The sequence below is a fragment of the Arachis ipaensis genome, chromosome B9 (genome assembly GCF_059453495.1).
Source record: "Arachis ipaensis isolate K30076 ecotype BB chromosome B9, ASM5945349v1, whole genome shotgun sequence".
Lineage (NCBI taxonomy): Eukaryota > Viridiplantae > Streptophyta > Magnoliopsida > Fabales > Fabaceae > Arachis > Arachis ipaensis.
In genome coordinates this window covers 119,934,498-119,957,718 of record NC_142444.1, presented here as the reverse complement: position 1 = coordinate 119,957,718, position 23,221 = coordinate 119,934,498, and the positions used below count along the sequence as shown (strand labels likewise).

Below are 23,221 nucleotides of genomic sequence, written 5' to 3'. Positions count from 1 at the left end.
TTCTCCTACGTGTAGGTGACTAGTGTGACGTGTTAGGTTCACTGCCATGTGTCGCTTCCAGGACACATTAGTCCTTGGACACGTAGCCAAAACAGCTTCATTTTATGGCTACTCAAGACGAGTTCATTTGGAATGAGACAGGTTATTCCCCAACCTTTTTCTTAGAAGCTTTATAAAATTAGGATTTACCTTTCAATCCTCCTCCAACGTAATCCATAAAGGAGCTTTCTTCTATGCTTTCAATGAAGACCATTGTAGACTGAGGATAGTTAATTGGTGATGGCGATAGGAGGTAGCACGTCGACAACAAGTAGGCGTCGTGGTGGGAGATTTGACGGCGATAGATTGAGCATCAAAAGCAACACTCTCGGGGGTAAAAGGTGTTTTAGAAAAGAAGAACACCCTAAGTGCAAGTGCGGGATGTATGCTATAGTCACCCGGTCTCAGACAGTGGAAAACCCTAGTAGAGTGTTCTTCGGGTGTCCTTACTTCAAGGTATTTATAGGTTTTGTTCAATGTGAAGATCCTAATTTTGAAGAAATTTGTTAAGAATTAGATGGTGATTGTTGGATGTGTTATTCTGTATGCAGGAAAATCAACCATATTGTGATTTTTTTCACTGGTTTGATAATGTTTTTGGTTATGTGAATGACAACGTATCAGATCGAAGTGAATTAGCCTGTTTAAATGATTCTATAGATGGTGTTGGTTTACACAATAGTTTAGATGAGAGGGTTAAGGTGTTGGAAGAACTGTTGTTTGAGAAAAAAAAAATGACAATGTTGTTAAGAAAGGTGGAATTTTTGGCTTTGTTAGTAGTTTCATATTAGGGGCTTTTATAGTTGTTGTTTTTTGTTATACAGTTGATGGGGTTTAGAGTTGTAAATTTAGTTGTTGTTTCGAATGATCTAATGACTTATAACATATGGAGTGGTTATGATGATATTTTGGTGAATGTGGCCTTGTACATGTAATGTCAAATTATAAGATAAGCAATACATGAATTAAGGATACACTATTTTGTATGTAAACTCAAAAATATATATAAAGCAATGCTTATAATATAAAACATAAAAGAGTATCTCATTAAACCATAGATAATAAGATATCTTAAAGTAGAGTATGTTAAACAAATAACTTAAACCTTAAGCAAGAGTATCTTAAACATCACAATATGACCATAAACGATTAGCCATACAAGGTCAAAAAACAAGGTCTATTTCCTTGAACAAGTATGTTAATTTCAAAAGAGAAAAGTTTTATGGACAAGTAGTTATTTCTTCTTAGAGACATTTAGGCCTGGTGTAGGAATAAATGTGAAGAGCCTGGAAGCTGTGCCACTTGATGCAGCTGCCATTGTCTTTGCAGAGATACCAGCTGGTTGATTTGGCCTCACTATCGTTTGCTTCGGGCGCTTAAAAGGTTGTTTTAGAAGTCTAGTGATGCATGAGCATCTTTCCTATCTTTTCTTAGTAAATTCAATGTGGATTTGTTGAGTCTTTATGAGATTTTGGTATTTTATACTATCATGAATGCTACTTTTAGGTGTATTGCTACTTTTTTATTACAGGTAAAATTCAGGCAAGTTTGACAGAGTTCATGCAAAAGAAATGGGAGAAAAATGGTTCCTGTCAAGCTGGTGCTAAATGCCACTACTCGGCGTTTAGCGCCTGATGAGGAGATAATTTATACGCTTTTTGGCATTGTTTTTACATAGTTTTTAATATGTTTTAGTTACTTTTTAGTATATTTTTATAGTTTTTACGCAAAAATTCACATTTCTGGATTCTACCATGAGTTTGTGTATTTTTCTGCAATTTCAGGTATTTTCTGGCTGAAATTGAGGGATATGAGCAAAAGTCTGATTCAGAAGCTGAGAAAGGACTGCAGATGTTGTTGGATTTTGACCTTCCTGCACTCGAAGTGAATTTTCTAGAGCTACAGAAGCCCAATTGGCGCACTTTCAATTGCATTGGAAAGTAGACATCTTGGGCTTTCCAACGATATATAATAGTTTATACTTTGGCCGAGATTTGATGGCCCAAACTGGCATTCAACGCCAGCCAGAGACCTTTTTCTGGCGTAAAACGCCAGAACTGGCACCATAACTGGAGTTAAACGCCCAAACTGGCATTCAAGTTGGCGTTTAACTCTAGAAAAGGCCTATGCACATGTAAAGATTAATTTTCAGCCCAAACACACACCAAGTGGGCCTCGAAAGTGGATTTCTGCACTATCTGCACTTAGTTACTTATTTTCTGTAATCCTTAGTAACTAGTTTAGTATAAATAGCACTTTTTACTATTGTATTCCGAGCTTATGCCACTTTTGACATTTGGAGGCTGGCCACACGGCCATGCCAAGACATTTTTCTCTTATGTATTTCCTACGGTGGAGTTTCTACACCTCATAGATTAAGGTGCGGAGCTCTGCTGTTCTTCATGAATTAATGAAAGTACTATTGTTTCTCTTTCAATTCATGCATGTCTCTTCTCCAAGATATACTCTCGTTCTTAATTCAGTTAAGTCAGAATGAAGGGGTGGCCCGTGACAATCACCCACTATCTTCATTACTCGCTTGGCCAAGATCCGCGTGCCTGACAACCACAAGCGGTCTACATGATGTTCAACGTAGTCATTGGATGACAACTGGAGTATAATCTCTTAGGCCTCTGGTTCGTGACTTTGACTTGCATCTCCTGACAACAGAGCAGTCGAACTCACAAAGATCAGAACCTTCGTGGTAAAGGCTAGAACAAACGAGCTTCAAACTCACGAATGTTGGGCGCAGTGACAGTGTGCAAAAGGATAGAGAGATCCTATTCCAACACAAGTGAGAACCGACAGATGATTAGCCGTGCGGTAGCTGTGCCTGGTATTTTTCATCCGAGACAAGAGATCTAATAGATGATTAGCCATACAGAAGCCATGCCTGGACCATTTTCACTGAGAGGACGGATGGTAGCCATTAATAACGGTGATCTACCAACATACAACTTGCCATGGAAGGGAGCACGCATGATTGGATGAAGACAATAGGAAAGCAGAGGTTCAGAAGCAACAAAGCATCTCCAAACACTTATCTGAAATTTCCACTAATGAATTACATAAGTACCTTTATTTTAATTTACATTTTATTTGTCTTTCAATTATCAAAACTCATAACCAATCGAATCTGCCTGACTAAGATTTACAGGATGACCATAGCTTGCTTCAAGCCGGCAATCTCCGTGGGATCGACCCTTACTTGCGTAAGGTTTTATTACTTGGACGATCCAGTGCACTTGCTGGTTAGTTGTACTGGAGTTGTGAAAAGTGTGATCACAATTCCGTGCACCAGCGTCGCAAGCCTCAAAATTTGTACCAGCATTTTGTGAAGATGGCTCTAAACACCACGACTTGGTCTTTAGTGCCAAAGACCTCGTAAATCGTGCAACAACTCGACGGAGGTGGCGCTAAACGGCACTACTCGGCGTTTTCCCCAGGTGCCTTAAAAAGTGTGAAAAGCATTCTATTTGGTGGCGCTAAACACCACTACGTGGCATTTAGCGCCAGGCCCGTGTCATCAAGTTCCACAGAAGGCTCTTTAGTTTTTAACATTAATTTTTGAATTAAGAAAAGATATTGTTAGGTTCTAGAATTTTAATTTTGTATCAATTAGGATTAGCTATATACGAGCCCTATTTCCCTGAATGGAGGGAGTATCCTAATGACGGCTGGTGGAATCAAGAACAAGCCTTCTCCAATATTTCATACCAATAGCAAGAGAGCTAGATGGAATTCCAAAATCCTCTTGAGCTTGCTACCGAGAGCTTATCTCAAACCGTGGCTGAGTTTTCTCTTGAGAATAAGATAGAAAAATTGTCCCAAACCATCACTAAGTTTGTTCAAGAACCCCAAAATTTTATGCAGGAAACAAGAATAAACTTCAGAGGCCAAGAATTCTCCATAAACAATTGGGAGAAATAAGTGGGACAAATTGCCAAGTAATTAGCAGAGAAGCAAGCAGATTCCTCTCCAAGTGACACAATACCTAATCTTAGAGAGGAATTCCAGACTATCAACATTGAGAGTCCACACCTCAATAAATCAGAAGGTTGCATGAATATTGATGAAATTAACCCATTGATCCAAGAAGCACTTGATAAAGGAGCCCTTCAAAACTCTGTACAGGATCCAAGTTTTGAAAATGAAGAAAAGCTAGATGATGTGTAGTAAATTGAGGAAAGCATTAACCGAAGGATCGTGGGTAGCAAGCAAAAGACACTATTTTGGAGGAGAAGGTCAACAAAAATCAATCTATTCTCTATCCTAGAAGCAGTATGAGTCAAGTTAGTGACGTTAAAAGAGCACTTATTGGTAGGCAACCCAGTCGGTTACTATCCTTCTTCTCTTCCCTATTAAGGTCCTTTCGTTTAACTAATTGGAAAAAGAAAAAAAATATTTTATGAATATGTTAGATCTTAGTTAATTATTGCTTTCTACTCATAATTTTTTTATTGATTTTAATTTTCAAAACTAGTTTTCAAAAGCTTTCGTTACCATCATTATTTTCTTCTTATGAACACATCACGTAACACAACTTATACTTAGCATTCTATGTTCCTCCATACTCTTTACTACTTTATCATATGACCAAACCCTAAGTTTGGTGTTGCAATTATGATAAAAGAAGAGAATGAAGAGGGCAACAAGGATATAGAGTGATTGAGGTAATTTGGTGTAAGGTGGTTAGTATTTTTCTTCTTCCTTTTCGTTTCCATTGACTTTTCTTTCTCTTACTCAAGCATCATGCATGTTTCCTTTATTTACATTATCCATACTTATTAGTAAACTTGTCCTCTGAGCCTTCTAATCATCATGAGAGAGATTTGTTTTAATGGAGGAAAGATTGAATCTAATAAATAAAATCCTCTTATAAAAAGTGATGTCCATAACCGTGTGATTATATTCCGTGGACTGTGATTAAAGGTTGATAATCTTGGAGGAAGGGAAAGAATGATTCTTTATGAGCAGAGGCTTAGAAAAGTATTATGAGATCTCCAAACAAAGAAAAAAAGTACCAAAATAGCATACTTTTGTGTTTTGTCCCCAATTTGATCCTAAATGTGAAAATATGTAATTTTGTGCTTGAAATGAGCAATTTAATTCCACTTTTATTTCATTTGATGCCATGACATGTTTGCTAAGAGCTTTCAGACCTTAGAGGCAAGAATGGATAGCCAAAAGTGGAAGAAAGCATGTACCAGGGAGAAAACATGAAGAAAACAAGGAAAAGTACACACAGCGAAGTGTGCGTGAGCACAAGCACCTGTGCGTATGCACAGGTCAACATTCAGCCAAGTGTGCGGACGCACACATCTGTGCGTCCGCACAGGTGCCTACACGTGGTTTCATTAATGAAATACGTGCTTTGCAATTTCTGAGGCCTCTTGGCCCATTTTGGAAGGCTTGGATGCTAATTTTGGATGCTATATGAAGGGGGATTCAACACATATGAAGACATTAGGTTTTATTAGGTTGTAGTTTTTAGTTTTTACAAGTTTTTCATAGTAATTAGGAGTATGAGTAGTGTAGAGTAGATAGCTCTCCTAGGGTTTATCAATTTCTATTGTAGCATTTTATAGCAAGTCTTGATCTTTGATTTTGCTTCTTTAATTGTACGTACTCTCAATTTCATCTTTAATTATAGTACTTTTATTTTCATTTCCTTTGGTTCAAGTTACTTGTTCATAATTACAATTTTGAGTTTCTTGAAGTTTTGATTAATGAATTTTATGTTTCATGCTTCCTTTATGTTTGATTGCTTGTTTATATTTGGTTTTGTTGATAGTTAGTTATAGCTTTCTATTTTACTTTGCAATCTTCCATGTTTTGGTTTTATGCACACAAGATGTTTGTGAAAATGTCAATTATGAGTTTTGAGTAGATTTTCACACCTTGGCTTGGGATTTGAGTTCCTAGGATACTAGAGTCATAATGTCCGACATTTAGTGGTAATTCTTGGGTAGTTAGTTGACTCTTGTTTCCATTGACGCTAGCCTTTTATCAACTAGTTTGGTAAGTTGATTAGGACTTATGGATTAAGGTCAATTATGCTTGCTTGACTTACTCCTCGATGGTTGGGGTTAACTAGGCAAGATTGACTTATCATAATTATCATAGTTGTGGTTATGGCAATGATAGGATTCTTAGATTCTCATTCCCAAGTCAAGGCTCTTTTTATGCATTTATAGCATTTTCACTAAGTTTTGATCTTATCTTCTCTTTACTTGCATTGATTCCAATTTTGATCATTCCTTAGTTCTTTTATTGCTTAGTTCTTTTAATCTTTAGTTCTTTGATTGCAAAACCCCTTTTTGGTCTCCACAACCGAAAGCATAGCATTTCCAATTGCATTTCTAGGGAGAACGACCCGAGGTTGAAAGATTCTCAGTTTATATGTTTTGAATTTGAAAATACTAAACTTTGATGTTGAGAGTTAGTTGTTGATTTAGCTATACTTGCAACGAAGTAATCTTATTTGAGAAATTCTAGATCAACACTAATCCTCTCATCAAACATCCTTGAGTTGAATTGAAAAGAAAAAGAAAAAGAGAGAGAAGAAACAACAAAGAAAAATAAAAAAAAGGGAAGAACAATAGAAAAAGATCAAAAAAGAAATCAAAGTTGCAAAGCACTGAGCATCAATGGTTAAAGAGCCCAGTTATGTGTCTGTGGTGTTGATTGTCTAAGGATAGGGATCGGGTAATTTAGATCCGAGGGGTGCTTCATCACTCGGTAACTTGGGCCAACTGATCCGGAATTATCGATTGAAAACCCACCATCAATAGTTTCCTTGAGACAAAACGTTTAGAAGTCCAAAGAGGCTCTGGACATGGATGTCCGGGAATTTAAAATGTTTAGCTATACGCTTGTGGTCCGACCTTGTCAAAGAGAGGGTTTGGTAACTAGATCCGTGGGATGCTTCATCTCCCAGTAATTTGGGCTAACTGGCCTAGGAATATTGATCGAAAGCCCACTATCAATAGTTGCCTTGAGACAGAACACTTAGAGTTGTCAACCGAAAAGCTCTCTCTGTTATAAATAAAAGATTCAAGGATCAATCAAAACTTAAAAGAAAAAGATCTCATAATATCATTCGAGCCTTAGTTCTAGAGGATTGTTCACTCTCAAGACTTCAAGATTCATTAAGAGAGAAGAGAATCCATTTATAATCACATGGCTTGCTAAACCCCATTTTCAAGAAGAACATGAGCTTCAAGAAGATTCAATTATTCTTCATTCAATTCTTTTCTTTTCTTTTCTTTTTGTTTGAGGATAAGCAAAGTTTTAAGTTTGGTGTTGTGATGCATTTGCACCATTCGTTGTTTTTCTTGTTTTAATTCATTGTTTTCTTAGGTTTAATTATAGTTTTATCTTCTATTCTTGTCACTTTTAAGTATCTTGTACTACTAAGGTGTTTGCTAAGTGTTTTCAAGAAATTATGATCAAATGAGAGGTAAATCAAGTAGCAAAGAGAGGTTGATCAAGAAGCAAGCTTAGCATGAAGAATAGAGAGCCAGAGACGTAGGAGTGAAGCCATGCAAGACATACACATGAGCAAATGATAGGGCGTGCCATACCCTGGGGGAGAGAAAAGAGGGTGTGCCACACCCCAGCATCATCAAGACCAGGGGAGCCATGCCTGGGACAGGGCGTGCCACGCCCTGGAGAGGAGTCACCTGGCGTTCCATGCCAGGCATTATGTGTGCCATGCCTTAGCACAACCAAGAAGGGCGTGCCATGCCCCATGAATAAGAGTAAGGGCGTGCCACGCCTTGGCCAACCAAGAAAGCGGGTGCCACGCCCTAGCCAAGAGGAATCCTTGGATGCATTTCAAGATGAAGGGTGTGCTATGCCAAGGAATGGGCATGCCATGCCCTAGTAAAAACCATCCCTTGGAAGTGATCCAAACTTTGGCGTGCCACGGGGGAAGCAAAGCGTGCCATGCTTGGTCCAAGCCTCGAGAGGGTGTGCCACGCCATAACAATTTCAAGTCCTGGAAGTATTTTCCAAACCAGACATGCCATGAGGAGTTTGGGTTTGCCATACTAGCCTATAATTTTCTTATCCGGTGTTGATTCATCACAAGCCTAACCTTGTAGATTTGATTTAGATTTGATTAAAGAAGATTCTGTATTTGATTAGTTTTGAATTTCTTTTTATTGTATTTTGAAATTTAAGATTTGAATTAGTTAGAGATTATCTTAATTATTTTGATTAAGATAAGATTAGGATTTGAATTTGAATTAGAGAAAAAACCTAGGTATAATAAGTAAATTACATTCACAGAGAGAAGGAGGGGGGAGTTCCCCACAGACTTTTCATCTTTGTATTTTTACATTCTCCATGAGTCACTAATCTTTTGTCAAAGGGTTAGCGGCTCTATTTCTATTTTCTATAAATTATTAATCTAAGTTTTCTTCTATTTTAAAGTTTGCATTGATTTGTTTATGATTGAGTGTTTCATTCTTCATCCCTAAAGGATTAGTAGCGCCGACAGGTGTGCTAATCCCGTTTTGAATTTGTTTATTGACTCGACAGAGTTTATATCCAAATTTTGCTTGAGAACTCTTTCACATGGCTTTCTAAATTGACTAGACATAGCACATGATTTTTTATTACCCTAGTTTTGAATATGTGACATATAATTCGGATTAGGACGATTTTCAAAAATTGTGTTTCCGCGTAAGATTCAATTGGACAAGACTAATTTGGATACGTGACATATAATCCGACCTGAGGACTACTCTTAAATCTTATGTGGAATTGAATCGGTTTTTACACTGAACCTCTTCGGTTAATCAATTGACCAAGACATTGGATGTTGATTAATTGAGAAAAAAGTGAGGATTCAAAACATTGGAAATCGGTTAATTAAGATTCGTCGTGAATGATGCTTGCTTGCTTTGAACAAAGAAAACAAAGTTTGATTTTCTAAAAAATTAAGCATCCCTAAAATCCTTGACTTCCCCATCATATATATTTTCCTCCAATAATCACACGTACTATCTCAGTCAAATCAAAACCCTCGCTTTCAAGTTTCTTCAAGCTATTACCTTTTCAGCAAGTCTTTAAGATTTCAGCACTCAATAATTCCAGGTTTTATTGATTTAATTAGTAGTTTAATTTGATATTTGTGTTCTCAATCCATTAATCCTAGAGGGAATGATATCCACTCACCATGGTATTACTTGAACGATCTGGTACACTTGCCGGTATCTGTGAGCTTCAGTTTCTGCTCATCAGACGCGGTTTATTAAAAGAAGATATCGTTGGATTATTGTATCACTAAATCTGATAGTAGAATTGGTGCGCATGCCTTTTGTTTTCGCGCCAACAATTACCGTTGGCTTTAGCGAATTTACGACAGCAATCTTTTATAGTGACGAACTTATTCTCCTTTTTGTCAGAAAATTCGATGGTAAATCTATTGGTACAGGTCAACACTAATTTCGATGGTAAATCTGACAGTACTCAGTATTTTTCTTGTAGTGATATGCCTAAATCTTTTACAATTGCGGCATTGTGGTTTTTCACGATGCCAATAATCCTTTTCTAGGTGGTTGGTCTTGCATATGCCACATGGAGAATATTTTTTTCTATCTTCAGTTTTATTTTTTATTTTTTAAAAGTGTCTGACTTTTCAAAATTTTCTTGTCTTTTTCTTTCTTCTCTTTTATTTAGATTATGAGATTTTATATTAAGCTTAGACTGAAATGCATTTTCTATTGAATCTTCATCATTTCGACTTGCCAGTCTTTATTCAAAACCGTGTAATGAGTTTATTAACTCTGTTAGTGTTAGTGTTGATAAATCCTTTGTTTTCTCAATTATAGATACTTTAGGATCAAATTTGGAAGGCAAAATAATGAGTATTTTCTCTACTATCTTTTTATTGGGCAAGTCCTCTCCATAAGATTTCATTTTAGTTACTAAGCTCATTAATCTTGTATAGTAACATTTTATTTTCTCAGAATCTTTCTTCTTTATATTTGCATATTGCTTCATTAGAGATTGGAGGAGGATTGTGCATATCTTTATGTCGCCTCTAAACTCTTACTCCAAGTTTAGCAACACTTCCTTAGCTGATGATATTCCTCTTATCCATGAGAAAATTGTCTTCATTACAGCTTGTTGGAGAAAGCATAGAGTAATATAATTTCTTTGTTGCTCTTCCACTATTACATTTTAGACTTTTAGTAACATTTATATGTTAATATTTGTTAAAATATTAGTAGTTATCATAAAATTAAATTTTAAGTAACATTTATACTCAAATGTTAGCAAATATATTCATTTTTTTTAAAAAGTTACAAAAAGTGTTACCTATTCTATTCTCAGTTAGTTTTCAAAATCGAAACCACATCTCATTCTCACTCTCAGTGTTTTGAAACGTGAAATCTCGTCTCCATCCTCCTCAATTTCTTACTCTGCCTCTTTGATCTCTCCTCAAGATGGAAACCACAATCGCGTGTTTTTCTCTGAAGTTTTGAATCCACCTTTTACTCCTCTTCAGTCTCTTGCTCTGACTCTTCGATCTCTCTTCCGCCACTGTCATCGAAGCCTTCGTCGCGCCATCGTCACCGTCAACATGAGTTCTCTACTCTAGGATCAGAATTGGAAACTCTTAAGGTACATAGCACATAATCTATTATTTTATGCTTGTGTTCTTGTGTCTAAAGTTAATCTCGTTGAATTGAATCCATGTCTTCTGAAAAGTGTGCCTTTCATTAATCTCATGCTTCACTACTCATTTCAATCATTTTGGAAATGAAAAGGTTGATTTGATAGGTTCACAAGTCTTTCATGCTAATTCTCTTACCTGATTGTGCCTTAAGCAATTCATCAACATCATGCAATGGAGTTTCTTATTGCAGATCGAAAAAGAGAAACTTCAACAGCACAAGTAACTTCTCTTAGTTTTCGCTGAATTTGTTTATTCATTTGGCTTATCAATTATAGCTAAAAAATTATAGTTAATGAATTTTCATTATTATGACAATGAATGCATATGATGTGTTTGATGAATGATAATAAATCCAAATTTTTTGAGTCCGAGTTTTTTTAATAAAAGTTCTTTATTCTTTTGGAAGTGCATTTAAGGTGTTTGAAGAAATGCCTCACAGAATTTTATGTTACTATATATCTTATATCTTAGAGAAATTTGGGCATAGTACAATTTAAGAGAGTATGATTTGAGAATATACAAAATAAAAATTTTCTTGAAGTCATCAAAAGTCTAATGCAATAATCTCTTTTGACAAAGTATTGAAAATATCAACTCAACTCCATTTTCATGTTAACAAAATATTATTTTTATGAACAGTTTTAGTATGTGAGTTTATGTAAATTTTTCACTATCACTTTTAGTGAAGATATCAATCAAATTGTTATATTAGTGTACTAGAAATTCAAGAAGGTACAATATATAATAATTAACTAAGTCGTAATCTTCCTCTAATTATTCTGAATATTAATTAATATGTTTTGTTTAACAACAACTTATGATTAGTAATAGTAGTAACTCTTGGAATAATAAGTTGTTCATCATCTCTATTGCAGACAAGTTTATCTGTTCTATGCTACCTGAATCACCTTCCCTATTAATTTCATACTCTCCAGGTAATCAAATTAATTAATAAACCGAGGGCTTATGTTCAAGCCATGAGGGAGTAACTTGCAGCATGCAAGGGCTTATGTTTAAGATTTGTTGGCCATGAATTAATTGAATTCCTAATGTTAAGATATGCTCAATTCAATCCCGAGAATCCCAAAGAGGACACTGGTGATTTTAGAATTGCATCTTCAGCTACTAAGACGCTCCTTTTTCTTTCCTCGCTTCATTTCTGAAATTCATTTAGTTATCCTAGCAATATTTTGCACTAGAAAGTAAAGTGTTAGTAGTTAGTAACTAGAGCGAGAGAAGCAAGACTTGGATATGATGTGACATGTTACGACTATTGTGATAATGATATTGTCATGCCTGTTCTGTTTCTGTTTTTGTTTGTGTTTGTAAACTTAACTAGTTAACTAACTAGTTTTGAGTTTTTGCTATGGAGACAGCAATGACATGAATAATGTTCAGCTGAATGATGATGTTCTTGGCCTGATTGTGTTCAAATCAGACCTCTATGACCCTTCTTCATCTCTTGCTTCATAGAAAGATGATTCAAGTGCTTGTTCATGGAATCGGGTTCAATGCAATCCAGCATTGATTTTGCTGTTGTTTGGTAGGGATCAATAAAAAATAGCGATGATGTTGCATTTTTCATACATCTAAGAAGACCTCAACTATATGCATGTTCATTGTTGACTACCATATTAAGTCTCATCTTCAATCTAAAACCGATATTCCATTTCTGCTATCTATTTATGATGATTATGTTTTTTCTTCCTGTGATTTATTTGCAGTGAGGAGAATGTATATTTACTTTGCAAGAAGTTGTGCACTGATGGGATAGCCAATGCTGAAGGATCTGATATTTTTGTTGTTTTCATTTCCAATAAAAAGAAGCAGGCATGTACCATGTCATATACATTATTATTTATTCTTAGTCTTAGGGGAGATTTGTAATTTGCTTGCTAGTTTTCTTGTTCAAGGTGATTCACCTTGCCTAGTAACTTCTTTAATTTTTTTCCGCACCCGTGAATATGTCGAGGAAATATCCAGCTCCACTCGGCCCTCTCATTTGTTCCAATAAGCCAAAGGATAAAAGGTAAATTTAACTAACTACCACTCTCACCCTCACTCTGGCTCATTCCTCTGCATTTTTGTCTTCATGCATTTTTGTTTATTCAGTTTATTTCACGTACTTAAATGATAATAGGGGACGAAGATTATGGATAAAGTTTTAAATTTTGTGCTAATGGGTAATTGAGTCAATTACAGATTTGAAGAAATGTGAGTTGAAAAGTGAAGAAGATAGAAGTAAAGGAGACTACTTTCAGCTTCAGATTCTAATTTTTTCTTTATATATATGTGTATGTTAGTTGTTTCAGATACAATTAGCATAGAAATTAAACTGTCATTTCTTACAATAATAGTAATTTGAAGCTGAAAATGGTGATGGGACATGCAGGTTAAAATCTGCAATGGGAAGGTAATAGAAGTGGCGGCTTCAGAGAAAGGGTTTTATACTGTTGGAAAACAATCTCTACAAAGTCACACTTTGGTTGATCTTCTGCAACAGCTAAGTCGAGGTTTCTCTAATGTATGTAGTTTTCTGGTTACTAATCATGAACTTTTTGCTGTAATGGAACATATTCATGTTTTAAGTTTTAACGTTTTTTATATTCTGTGTTGGTTGTTTTGTAAATTTTAAATAAGCACAATTTTGAAATTCAAGTTTTCTATTGAAATCTTTTTAAATAATTTTCTGATTGGTGCAGGCATATGAATCTTTAATGAAAACTTTCTCTGAAGTCTGAACATAACAAGGTAATATTTATACCAACTGATTTTATTTTTTCTTTTAAATAAAAAAGTGTTTTCTTTTTTCTTTTCCTAACAATTTATCTCATTCATTTTGGCAATCTTCCATATGGATTCCAAAAATACCTGGCTTGTCCCTCTATCTGTTGCCGAGTAACCTTCAAACTTTCCTGCCCTTCCTGCTGAGGACGAAAGCTGGAGTGATAATGGTGGTGGCCAAGGTAGAAATGGTGAATATGAGCTTAGACAATGGGCTTTAGATTTTACAGTATTGGCTTCTCTTCCCTACAAAACTGAAGAGGAGAGAGTGGTCAGAGATAGAAAATCTTTCCTGCTGCACAGTCAGGGACGGATGTATTCATTGGGGTGTGGGGGCAACTGCCCCCAGTGAAATTCTAAAAATGACTTAGTAGTTCTTAGTAAAATATCTTAATTGCTCCCAGTATAAAATTAATTTTGACCCCAGGGCTCAAACCCCACCCCAAACTAAATCCCTAACCCTTCTTTTTCCCCAATCTTCTTCATCTGCTCCAGCCCTTCCTCCAGGCTCCAGCCCTTCCTCCAGGCTCCAGTCTTCGCAGTCTGCACTAAGAGGCTAAGAGCCATTAGTCCATTACTGGCTTGCTTTTGGCGTTGTTGCCGTGTCACGTGCCACCACTCCGTATTTCAGAAAGTGTCACGGTTCTCTCCTCACTGACGTCTCCGCCCTCCTGTCTCCAGAGTCCAGAGTCACTGCTGCCGTGCCGCGTCTCCGCATCCCCTTCTGGCTTCTGCCTTGTGCCTCCTTCTTCTTCTTCTTCTTCTAATACTGCGAATCTGCGTTCCTCTTCTCTCTTCGGTTTTCACTCTTCAGATTTCAGCAGAGAACGCCTACCTTTCGTCTTCGTCCTGCTGCCGCTGAACGCCGCACGCCCGCACCGCTACTGCCTATTGGGTTCTGCATTTTTGCTTCCTAGTTCCTAGAGTTCATCTGTTCAGATTCAGTCTTGGATTATTCTATTTCTTGGTACATTCATGAATCATGATTCAGCGATCTGCAATTCTGTTTATTCACTTGTTTGCTAATTGGATTAATTTGTTTGATAATTGATTTAGTTGGTTTGTTAATTGTGAATTTGTGATTGAATTTGTTCTAATGTAATTGCAACTTTGAAAGTTTAGTTTGATTAATTTGTTTGTTAATTCACTTATTCACTTCTTGGATTAATTTGTTTGTTAATTTGTGAATTGTGATTGAATTTTATTCACTTACACTGTACTCCTTTTTTTCTTCTTCGATATATAAAGATTGCGTCTTTCCTACTTGTTTAAGATGGGAAAAAATGGAGATTAATATCTGATATGTAAAGACTCATTATATGGTATTATACTATTGTTTATATGAGCTTTGAAATAAGTTTATATGGTATTATTTAAATTTCATTACAGGGCCTTTGAAGTAAGTTTATATGCTCAATTTCTGTTTCTGGAGTCTGGACTACTATTCTACTAATGTTGAAGAATGACTCAATGAGTAATATTACCTCATTGACTTATAGGCTTATATTACCTCAATGAGTAATAATTAAGTCTGTCTCATCATCAGGTATGCATCAGCACCGCAAGAGCTTAGAATGGATTGGGATATTAGTTGTTTTGTTGTTTTTGTTGGAAATTTATTTAAATTTTTAATTTGTGTAGAATTGTGAACTTTTTTATTAGTTTGAATTGCTTCTTTGCATAACTTGTTTGAATCTAAGACACTCATTTTTTGTATTTTTTGTATTTGATAAGGAGAAGTTGATCCAGTTAGTTCAATTTTATCTATTAGAATTTTCTTCCACTCAACTTTTGGCATTTGACAGTCAACTTGAGAACTTCATACTAGATGTGCGTTCTGATGATCAATTTTCGGACTTAAATGGAATTGGTGCTCTTTTTCAGAAGTTGGTTGAGACTCGAAAGAATATTGTTTATCCATTAGTGTTTCATCTTTTAAAGTTAGCTTTATTTTTGTCTGTAGCAACTGCATCAGTTGAAAGAACTTTTTTGCTATGAACATCATAAAGAGTCGACTTCGTAACTGTATGGGGATGAATTTTAAATGATTGTTTAGTGACATACATAGAAAGAGAGACATTTAATTGTATTGACAATGAAAAGATTATTCAATCTTTTCAAAATATGAAACCTAGAAGAATAGAATTCTAAATTATTTGTTATTATTTTGAATTATTATTTTATTATTTTGCCCCCACTGAAAAAATTTTCTGGATCCGTCACTGTGCACAGTCGATTTGTTGATACCTCGATATTCATGGCCATCAAGGCAATACAACATATCATGGAATCCAATATAAAGAATGAATCAAATTCTCCAAGTTCAATTCTGCATGAAGAGCGCGTAGGAGACTTGTCAGTTATTGTCAAATGTGATATTCGCAATGGAAATAGAGTTCAAGTGCTATAAGTATTTTTTTCTCATTTTATTTACATCACGAAATAAATTTGTACAATGATTATATCATTGATTAATAAAAGAGTCTATAAAAATTTTATTTTGTGAATTTGTAAATTTAATGAAATATTTTATGTTGTAATAATTAATTTTAGTATATTTATATTATGTATAATATAAAATAAAAAACAGTATAATATAACTAAAAAAATATTACTAAAGATCTTTTGTAACATTTTTTAAGTGCTACAAAAATATCTACGGTAACATTTTTTTAAGTGTTACAAAAAATATCTATAGTAATATTTTTCTAAATGTTACATAAAATATCTATTGTAATATTTTTTAAGTGTTACAAAAAATATCTATGGTAACATTTTTTTTAAGTGTTACAAAAACTATCTATTGTAACATTTCTCTAAGTGTTACCAAGAAATATCTATTGTAACATTTTTCAAAATATTACTGTAGAATATCTTTTATAACATTTTTACTAAATGTTATTAAATTTTTAGAAAAATATTAGTAAAATTCTTTAGTAACATAGAGTATATTTAACATTTGTTAAAATGTTACTAATATACATAGGTAACATTTTAATATAATTTGGTAACATTTTTTAAATGTTAGTAAAAGTCAATTATGTAGTAGTGTACTTTCAGTTTTTTCTTTTTTGCAACGAAAAGTGTTGCTTGATACTTTCGCACACTGAATCCTTCATTGACATCCCACAAGTCTTGTATCTATAGAAAGGTTTTTATTTGGCAATGCCAATTCTCATAATTGTTTTCTGACAATATAGGTAGGAAAATATTTATGATTGAGATAGTCATAGTTATGGAAAAATTTGTTTGAGTGTGTTATAATGTAGTAGATATGTATAGTTGATAGGTTAAGAAAAAAAATTTTACGCTCAGTAGATGATCAAACGCAGCTCTAGTACCAGTATTAGTTTAATGAAATAGTTAGAAGTTGGTTTAGTGTATTATGGACTTGAATATTGTAGCAAGAATAACAAGAGTGATTTTGATAAAGAAGTAGTTTGGAACTTTAGATAAATAGTTTGAGAAAATTGATAGTTATATTATTGATAAATTAAGAAGAGAGTACAAAAGCTACTACTGAGACTTGATATACTTGTTATTAGTTGATTATAATAAACTCTATAATAACTTATTTATAGATTCTTCAAGTTAATTCTAAATAGTTCTAAATCTTAAATATTTTTTAGTACTTCATTATTTATTTACTTAATTTTTAGATTTTTTTATTATAATATCTAAATATTTATTTTTATGAAACAAGACTATAAAAATTTTATAGAATTTCACAAATATGTAGCATAATCAATATAAGTCTTATTATCCTGACCATAAACGAAATACACCAGTCTTATATATCATCTATATTTAAAAAACAAAAAATGCAGTCTTATAATGAAAAAATGAAAGGTCTCTAAGAAGTAAGAAACGTGATAGTATATGTTACACACTTATATTAAATAAAAGTTGGCTATAGAGTTACATTTGCCAAAACTTTTATGTTATCATTTGCAGTTATTATTATCATATATAATAAACGGATAATGCTAGGTAGACCAAAAAAAAAAGAAAAACCAGAACTTACCTTATTTAGTATTAATTAATTGTCGCAACAATTAATAAATGCTAAATAAGATAAGTTATGGTTATTTTTGTCTGATTTTCTTTGGTTACTAAATATTTCCAATAATAAACCATTCAATGAACTCCTTTTCAATGTAATCTCTATATTTTTTGTAATAATAATCACTAATCTATTCATATTTCTCGTTTTGTTTAACTCTCAATTATTATCAAGTTTTCTTATAAACTTTTACATTATAATTAAGTTAATTTTTAAAAGAAAATAAATAGTTTAAAATACATGATAAGTTTTTTAAAAATAAAAATTTTAAGTGTACAGAAAATTAACTATTATATATTTATTTATAAATATATATATTATTTAATTAATTTATTTATTTTTAATATATATTTTATATTTCAATACCTATTTTTATAGATAGCTATATTTTGGTGGCCGATTCTTTATGCTGCGTATTCTGATCGTTTTAATAAATAGTATGTAAATATTTAAAAATAATAAATAAAAGTTAGAACTATCTGAATATCAACCAATTATATATCTTAGTTTCTAAAGAAAATAATAAATCATAACAGATTTGTAGCAAAACTTATTTATCCCATTTTTTATTAGGCTTAATAGATTTGCAGCCTTAATCGAGGATGATCGTTAGAGTTTCAATTTTTTACTTTATCATCTCTTTCGTTTTAGAGAATTAAATCTACAAACATTCTAATTAATGATCTTATTAAAAACTAGAATATAATAATTTGGTTTTTCTTCGGAGATCTTTTGTTTAAGACTCACTATCTTTGCATATGTTATTGCTTTAATTTTTATCAATAAAAAATTAATTATTGTATTGTTGTTGTTGCTGTGTGAGTAGGGAAGAGGAACATGACCATCGGGTGGGGAGAGATGTGATGGTGGAGGCAAGTGTAAAATAAAGTATGAGCGGCAATGGTGGTGTCGATGAGAATGAGTGAGGGAGGCGGAAGGAGGAGGGTGAGAGAACAATGGTGGTGGGGAGGGAAAAGGAAGAGGAGAGAATTAAAAAGATGATATTGCACAGGAGAGGCAGAGGCACGTGGTGGTGGTGGTGTCAGCGATCATGGCGGAAACGATTTTGATTTGTATCAAAATTATTTTTGAAAATATTTTATTTTGTCCTTAAAATTTTATATAGAACTAATATTTAAAAATAATTTTGGCATTAACTAAATGTTAAGGATAAAATTAAATAAAATTTAATATTAAAAATATTTTAAGAAAAAATGTTAGAAAAAAAAAAAAACATAATTTAGCCGTATTCAACCTGTGTCACCTACTGTTGGGTGGTCTCATTCTCTTAGCTGGTTCCTAAATGCATCATCACAGCCCGCGTAGAAACTGTGCACTGATGAAAATCCCTGGAAGAAAAAGAACCTACACTAAGTTACAATATTAGAACTATTTACATACACCCTACATAATTGAGCAATGCAATTTACTTATGAAACGTAAGAAATAACACACACATATATTTATATTGCTCGACACAAAATTAAACTTCTAAGATTGGTTGTTGGACCTTATTCCAACCCATCCCCTGAATCTCTCAGATCTTACTTGGACATAAAATATATATCATTGATGAGATATTTCTAAGTACAATCGCTTTTTTTTATATATAACAAATCCCATATAATAATGGATATTTCCTAGAAAGCTAGGACATAAGGCTGTCACAATGTCCGATCCAAGAATTCTTTTATACTTTACATACATTTAATGGAATGTGTACGTATACATATAATATATCATTGACTCTATCACCAATCAAATAATAATATTATTGTTATTGATCCCATAAATAAAATTGTTTAGTACTACGACAATAAATTAAAGTACTCCTATATTATATATATGAAACATGCAAGTGCTACTAGTCATCACTATTCTTCATAATGATAATAATAAATGATATTCCAACCACATTCACTCACCAACCCTACATTCATCCAGTTAATACGCATTTGATTTTTGCAAAAATTGATACCATAGAAGACAAGGTACAATAAAACAAATGGCCATAAACGAAGCTCCATCAACATGCACATGGCCTTGTTCCCTCTCTCACTTGTGAACCATATAAACAATTTAATATACCTTCCTGTTCCAGCCAAGACATCAATAATTTTGGGGTACACAAAAATTAATTTAAAGCACACAAAAAGGCAAAAAAAATTATAAATAACAATAATGATATACATATACCTATACATATACAATACATACATTATGAGGAATCTCTTAATAAAGGGAAGAATAATAAAGTAATATGCATTAATATTCAATAATAATAATAATTAAGCACATATACAACACAATAATAATCATGACAGCAAATGAAGGATAATAATAATAATAATAATAATAATAATAATAATAATAATAATAATAATAATAATAATAATAATAATAAACAAGCCAGACTAGTATTATAGGTTAAGTTTATTGCTTCTTGTTCCATTACAAATGCCCCCATCATCATCACCATCACAGGCTCCTTAAAATTAAAAGTTGAATCTATATACCAACAATAATAATACAAAAAACACAGACAAATGCCAAACTAACAATAAGTAAATAAAAACATATGTCCCAGCAGCAGAAGTGCTATGGTGGATTCATATATATTTTTATAGGGTAAACTTTGGTACGGATTCTGATCATATATATATAGAACATGTATTGGACCAGCAGCTTCAGCTTCAGCTTCTGCTTTTGCATTTCTCCATGGCCCTCGGCGCTGAAAGTTCACAGGAAAGCATGCCAATATTAGATTCACTTGCCAGAAAGTGGTGTATAATAATATATATTATCTAAAATAATAACTATGAAGAATCATGATTGTTAGTATTTTCCTATTTGGGTTTCATAATAATGATGACTTCCATATATATTAAAGCAAAATTAAATGAATGAAAAGAAAAAGTTGATGTAACCAAACATATGATCAATAATTCATACCAAGCCCAATAGCTTCTGATCCTTTCATTATTCGCAGACGCTTGCATGATCCAACAAACATCCTTCACAAAAAGTAAATAACTTAGGTTAATTTCATGGGTCTCTATGTGTTGAAGTAAAAAAAAACTCTTAAATTAAAAGCATGTTTCTAAATAACCTCTTAATAATCAAAGTTTTTTTAATTAGATAAAAATTTCTAATCCACATGAGTAATTAATTAGTAAATAATACATTTAATTTTCTTTTTGATAATAATAAGTACAATACTTAAATGTTTGTATATATATATAAATAAAGGAAATAGCACCTAGCTAATTAAATAAAGGTCAATATATAAAAAAGAAATTATATTGAAAGTAAACAAAAATAGTTATATTTTAGATTTTCAAAATAAATAATTTGGTGATAATTTCCTAACTGTGTATTTGAATGAACGAGTGTTATGAAAACTGTAATCAAATTGTAGAGAGGAGAGAGTAGTGGTGGTGGTGGCGGCAACGACGGCGGTGGTGGTGAGATGAAGGTAATAGAAACTTACTCCCATGGGACATCACCCACGAGCATCCAGTCACCATCCTTATCTTCATAGGTTGGCACATACTCAGAGCTGTTCAGAAGATCCATCAACTTGCTCTCATTCATGAAATCAATCATTCCTTGGGACCCATAGTTACCTTCATCAATTACAATAATAACACCCTAATTTAATAATATTATTATTATCAATAATAGTACTACTTAATCATTCACACCCAAATAAAACCCAGGCCACAATCATACACAATTATACATATGCCTAGCTGTAAGTCTGTAACCCCAGAATGTAACAATTCTAACAAATATGTATATAAATTAAATTAAACATATTACTAATTAATAGCACCATCAACACAGATTCCCATGCATCAAAGAAACAAATTTAAAAACTATTATTATATGAATTTAATTTTCAGCATATAAACAATGCATTAAAATTAATTTTTTATTTCATTATATATAATAATAATAATAGTAACTTTGTAATTTTATGTGCTATTTTCTTTCATATTATTATATACACGTTCAGTCTCATCAAAGTTGAACTAATAATAGAGCTTTTGGAGGTCTAAGTAATTGAATTAAACTCATAAAATTTAAATAAATTTAAACGATAATAGAGAACTGATAAAGTGTAAAAATGGTAAATCGAATTTGGAGATCTAAACTAAGAAATATGAATATGGATATGGTACTAACCCATGGTGAAGGAGCTGAACATTTTGGCCAAGGCATCAGATAAGTCTTGGTAGCTTTTGTACATTGTCAGGTCGACCTTGCGAAGGTAAGGAGCTCCATCCATGGAGACCTTCACAAATGAACCACCAGTAGAAGCTGCGGTGGTGGCTGCAGCGGCGGCGCTGCTTGTTGTCTTCTCAGTGGTGGCGCTGCCATTGTTATTTTCCTCAGTGCTCACCTTTTGTGCCATCATGTTCTTTCTGTATGACCTCACTGGTGGCCATCCAACTACTTGAGCTCTGATCATCGTCATAATAATAATATTTTCATATTCAGTTAAATTCATCAAATTAATGTATTAAAAATATGATTTTTTATATCAATTTAAATTTTTAAGAGAAGTTATAAACAAAAAGTCTAGAGTGTCATCTTTAACTTGTTTTCATTCAAAAGAAAAAAAAAAGTAGTACAAAAAAATCTATACAAAAATTTAAATATACCTTAAAAAACTCCTATTTAAAAAAAATATGTTAAAAATATAAGTATATTCATGTCCTTTATCGATTTAAATTTTTAAAAAAGAATAATTTTATTATATAACGAAATAAGGGAGATGAAAGGAATTAATTAAGGGAAACATACTTAGCGGGTGGCTTGGCAGGGTCCTTAAGGAGAGTCTTCTCCTTTGGAACATTCTTCAGATTCTCATTCAGATCTTCCTTGTTAGTATCATTGCCTTGAAGGTTAAGCTTCAGATCAACCGTCTCAGAGAACCCTCTCTTCCCGGTGGCTCTCGGAGTTTCTGCCGTTGCCGTGTCTCCGCCTCCGCCTCCGCCTCCGCCTCCGCCGGGCAGGCCAAGGCAAAGCTCAGTCTCCTTCAGATTCAAGCCATGCTCCTTTGCCAACATAGTTGCCATTTTTGGCTCTACCGTTATCAAATGGAACTCTCTCAGCTTCTTTTCTAATTCTAATTTCTCTTTCTCTTTCTCTTTGCTCTCTCAAACTGTTTCTTATGAATATGGTGTTCTCTTCTTTCTATTATAATGCTTTCTTGGTTTGGCTATATAGAAATTGGAAGCAGTAGAGAGAGAGAGAGAATGTGATAGCCCCTCAATAATATAGGCCCTTTGAGGAACTTGTGCTTGTGACTGCATGTGTATGTCATATCATGTTTGGATCCAATTGCATGCTGACACCTGGACATATATGGGGCGTTGATCTTTGCAAATGGGTAGGCTTAACGGACTCTTTCACATGACTATTATAGCCAATTTGTTTTTAATAATCTACTTAAATAAGTATTAAAGAGTTAAATTTTATCTTATGTATATAATAATTTTTTTGAGTCTATATATATATATATAATAATTTATTAGTTAATAATAAATTTTTAAATGATAATTTTAATTAATAATAAATTAATTTTTAATTTATCAAATCAAAAAATATTGTTAAAAAATTACAACTATTATGTT

General features: G+C 33.2%; 1 protein-coding gene across 1 annotated transcript; it reads right to left on the bottom strand.

Moving 5' to 3' along the window:
* Nucleotides 1-19,974: 19,974 nt before the first annotated feature.
* Nucleotides 19,975-22,922, bottom strand: LOC107618488 (auxin-responsive protein IAA14). Its single transcript, XM_016320583.3, has 5 exons — nt 22,389-22,922; nt 21,768-22,045; nt 21,070-21,205; nt 20,532-20,593; nt 19,975-20,310 (listed from the first exon to the last, which is right to left on the bottom strand). The coding sequence occupies exons 1-5, from the start codon at nt 22,661-22,663 to the stop codon at nt 20,273-20,275; spliced, it is 789 nt and encodes a 262-aa protein (XP_016176069.1). The 5' UTR covers nt 22,664-22,922; the 3' UTR covers nt 19,975-20,272.
* Between the last annotated feature and the right edge of the window lie 299 nt (nt 22,923-23,221).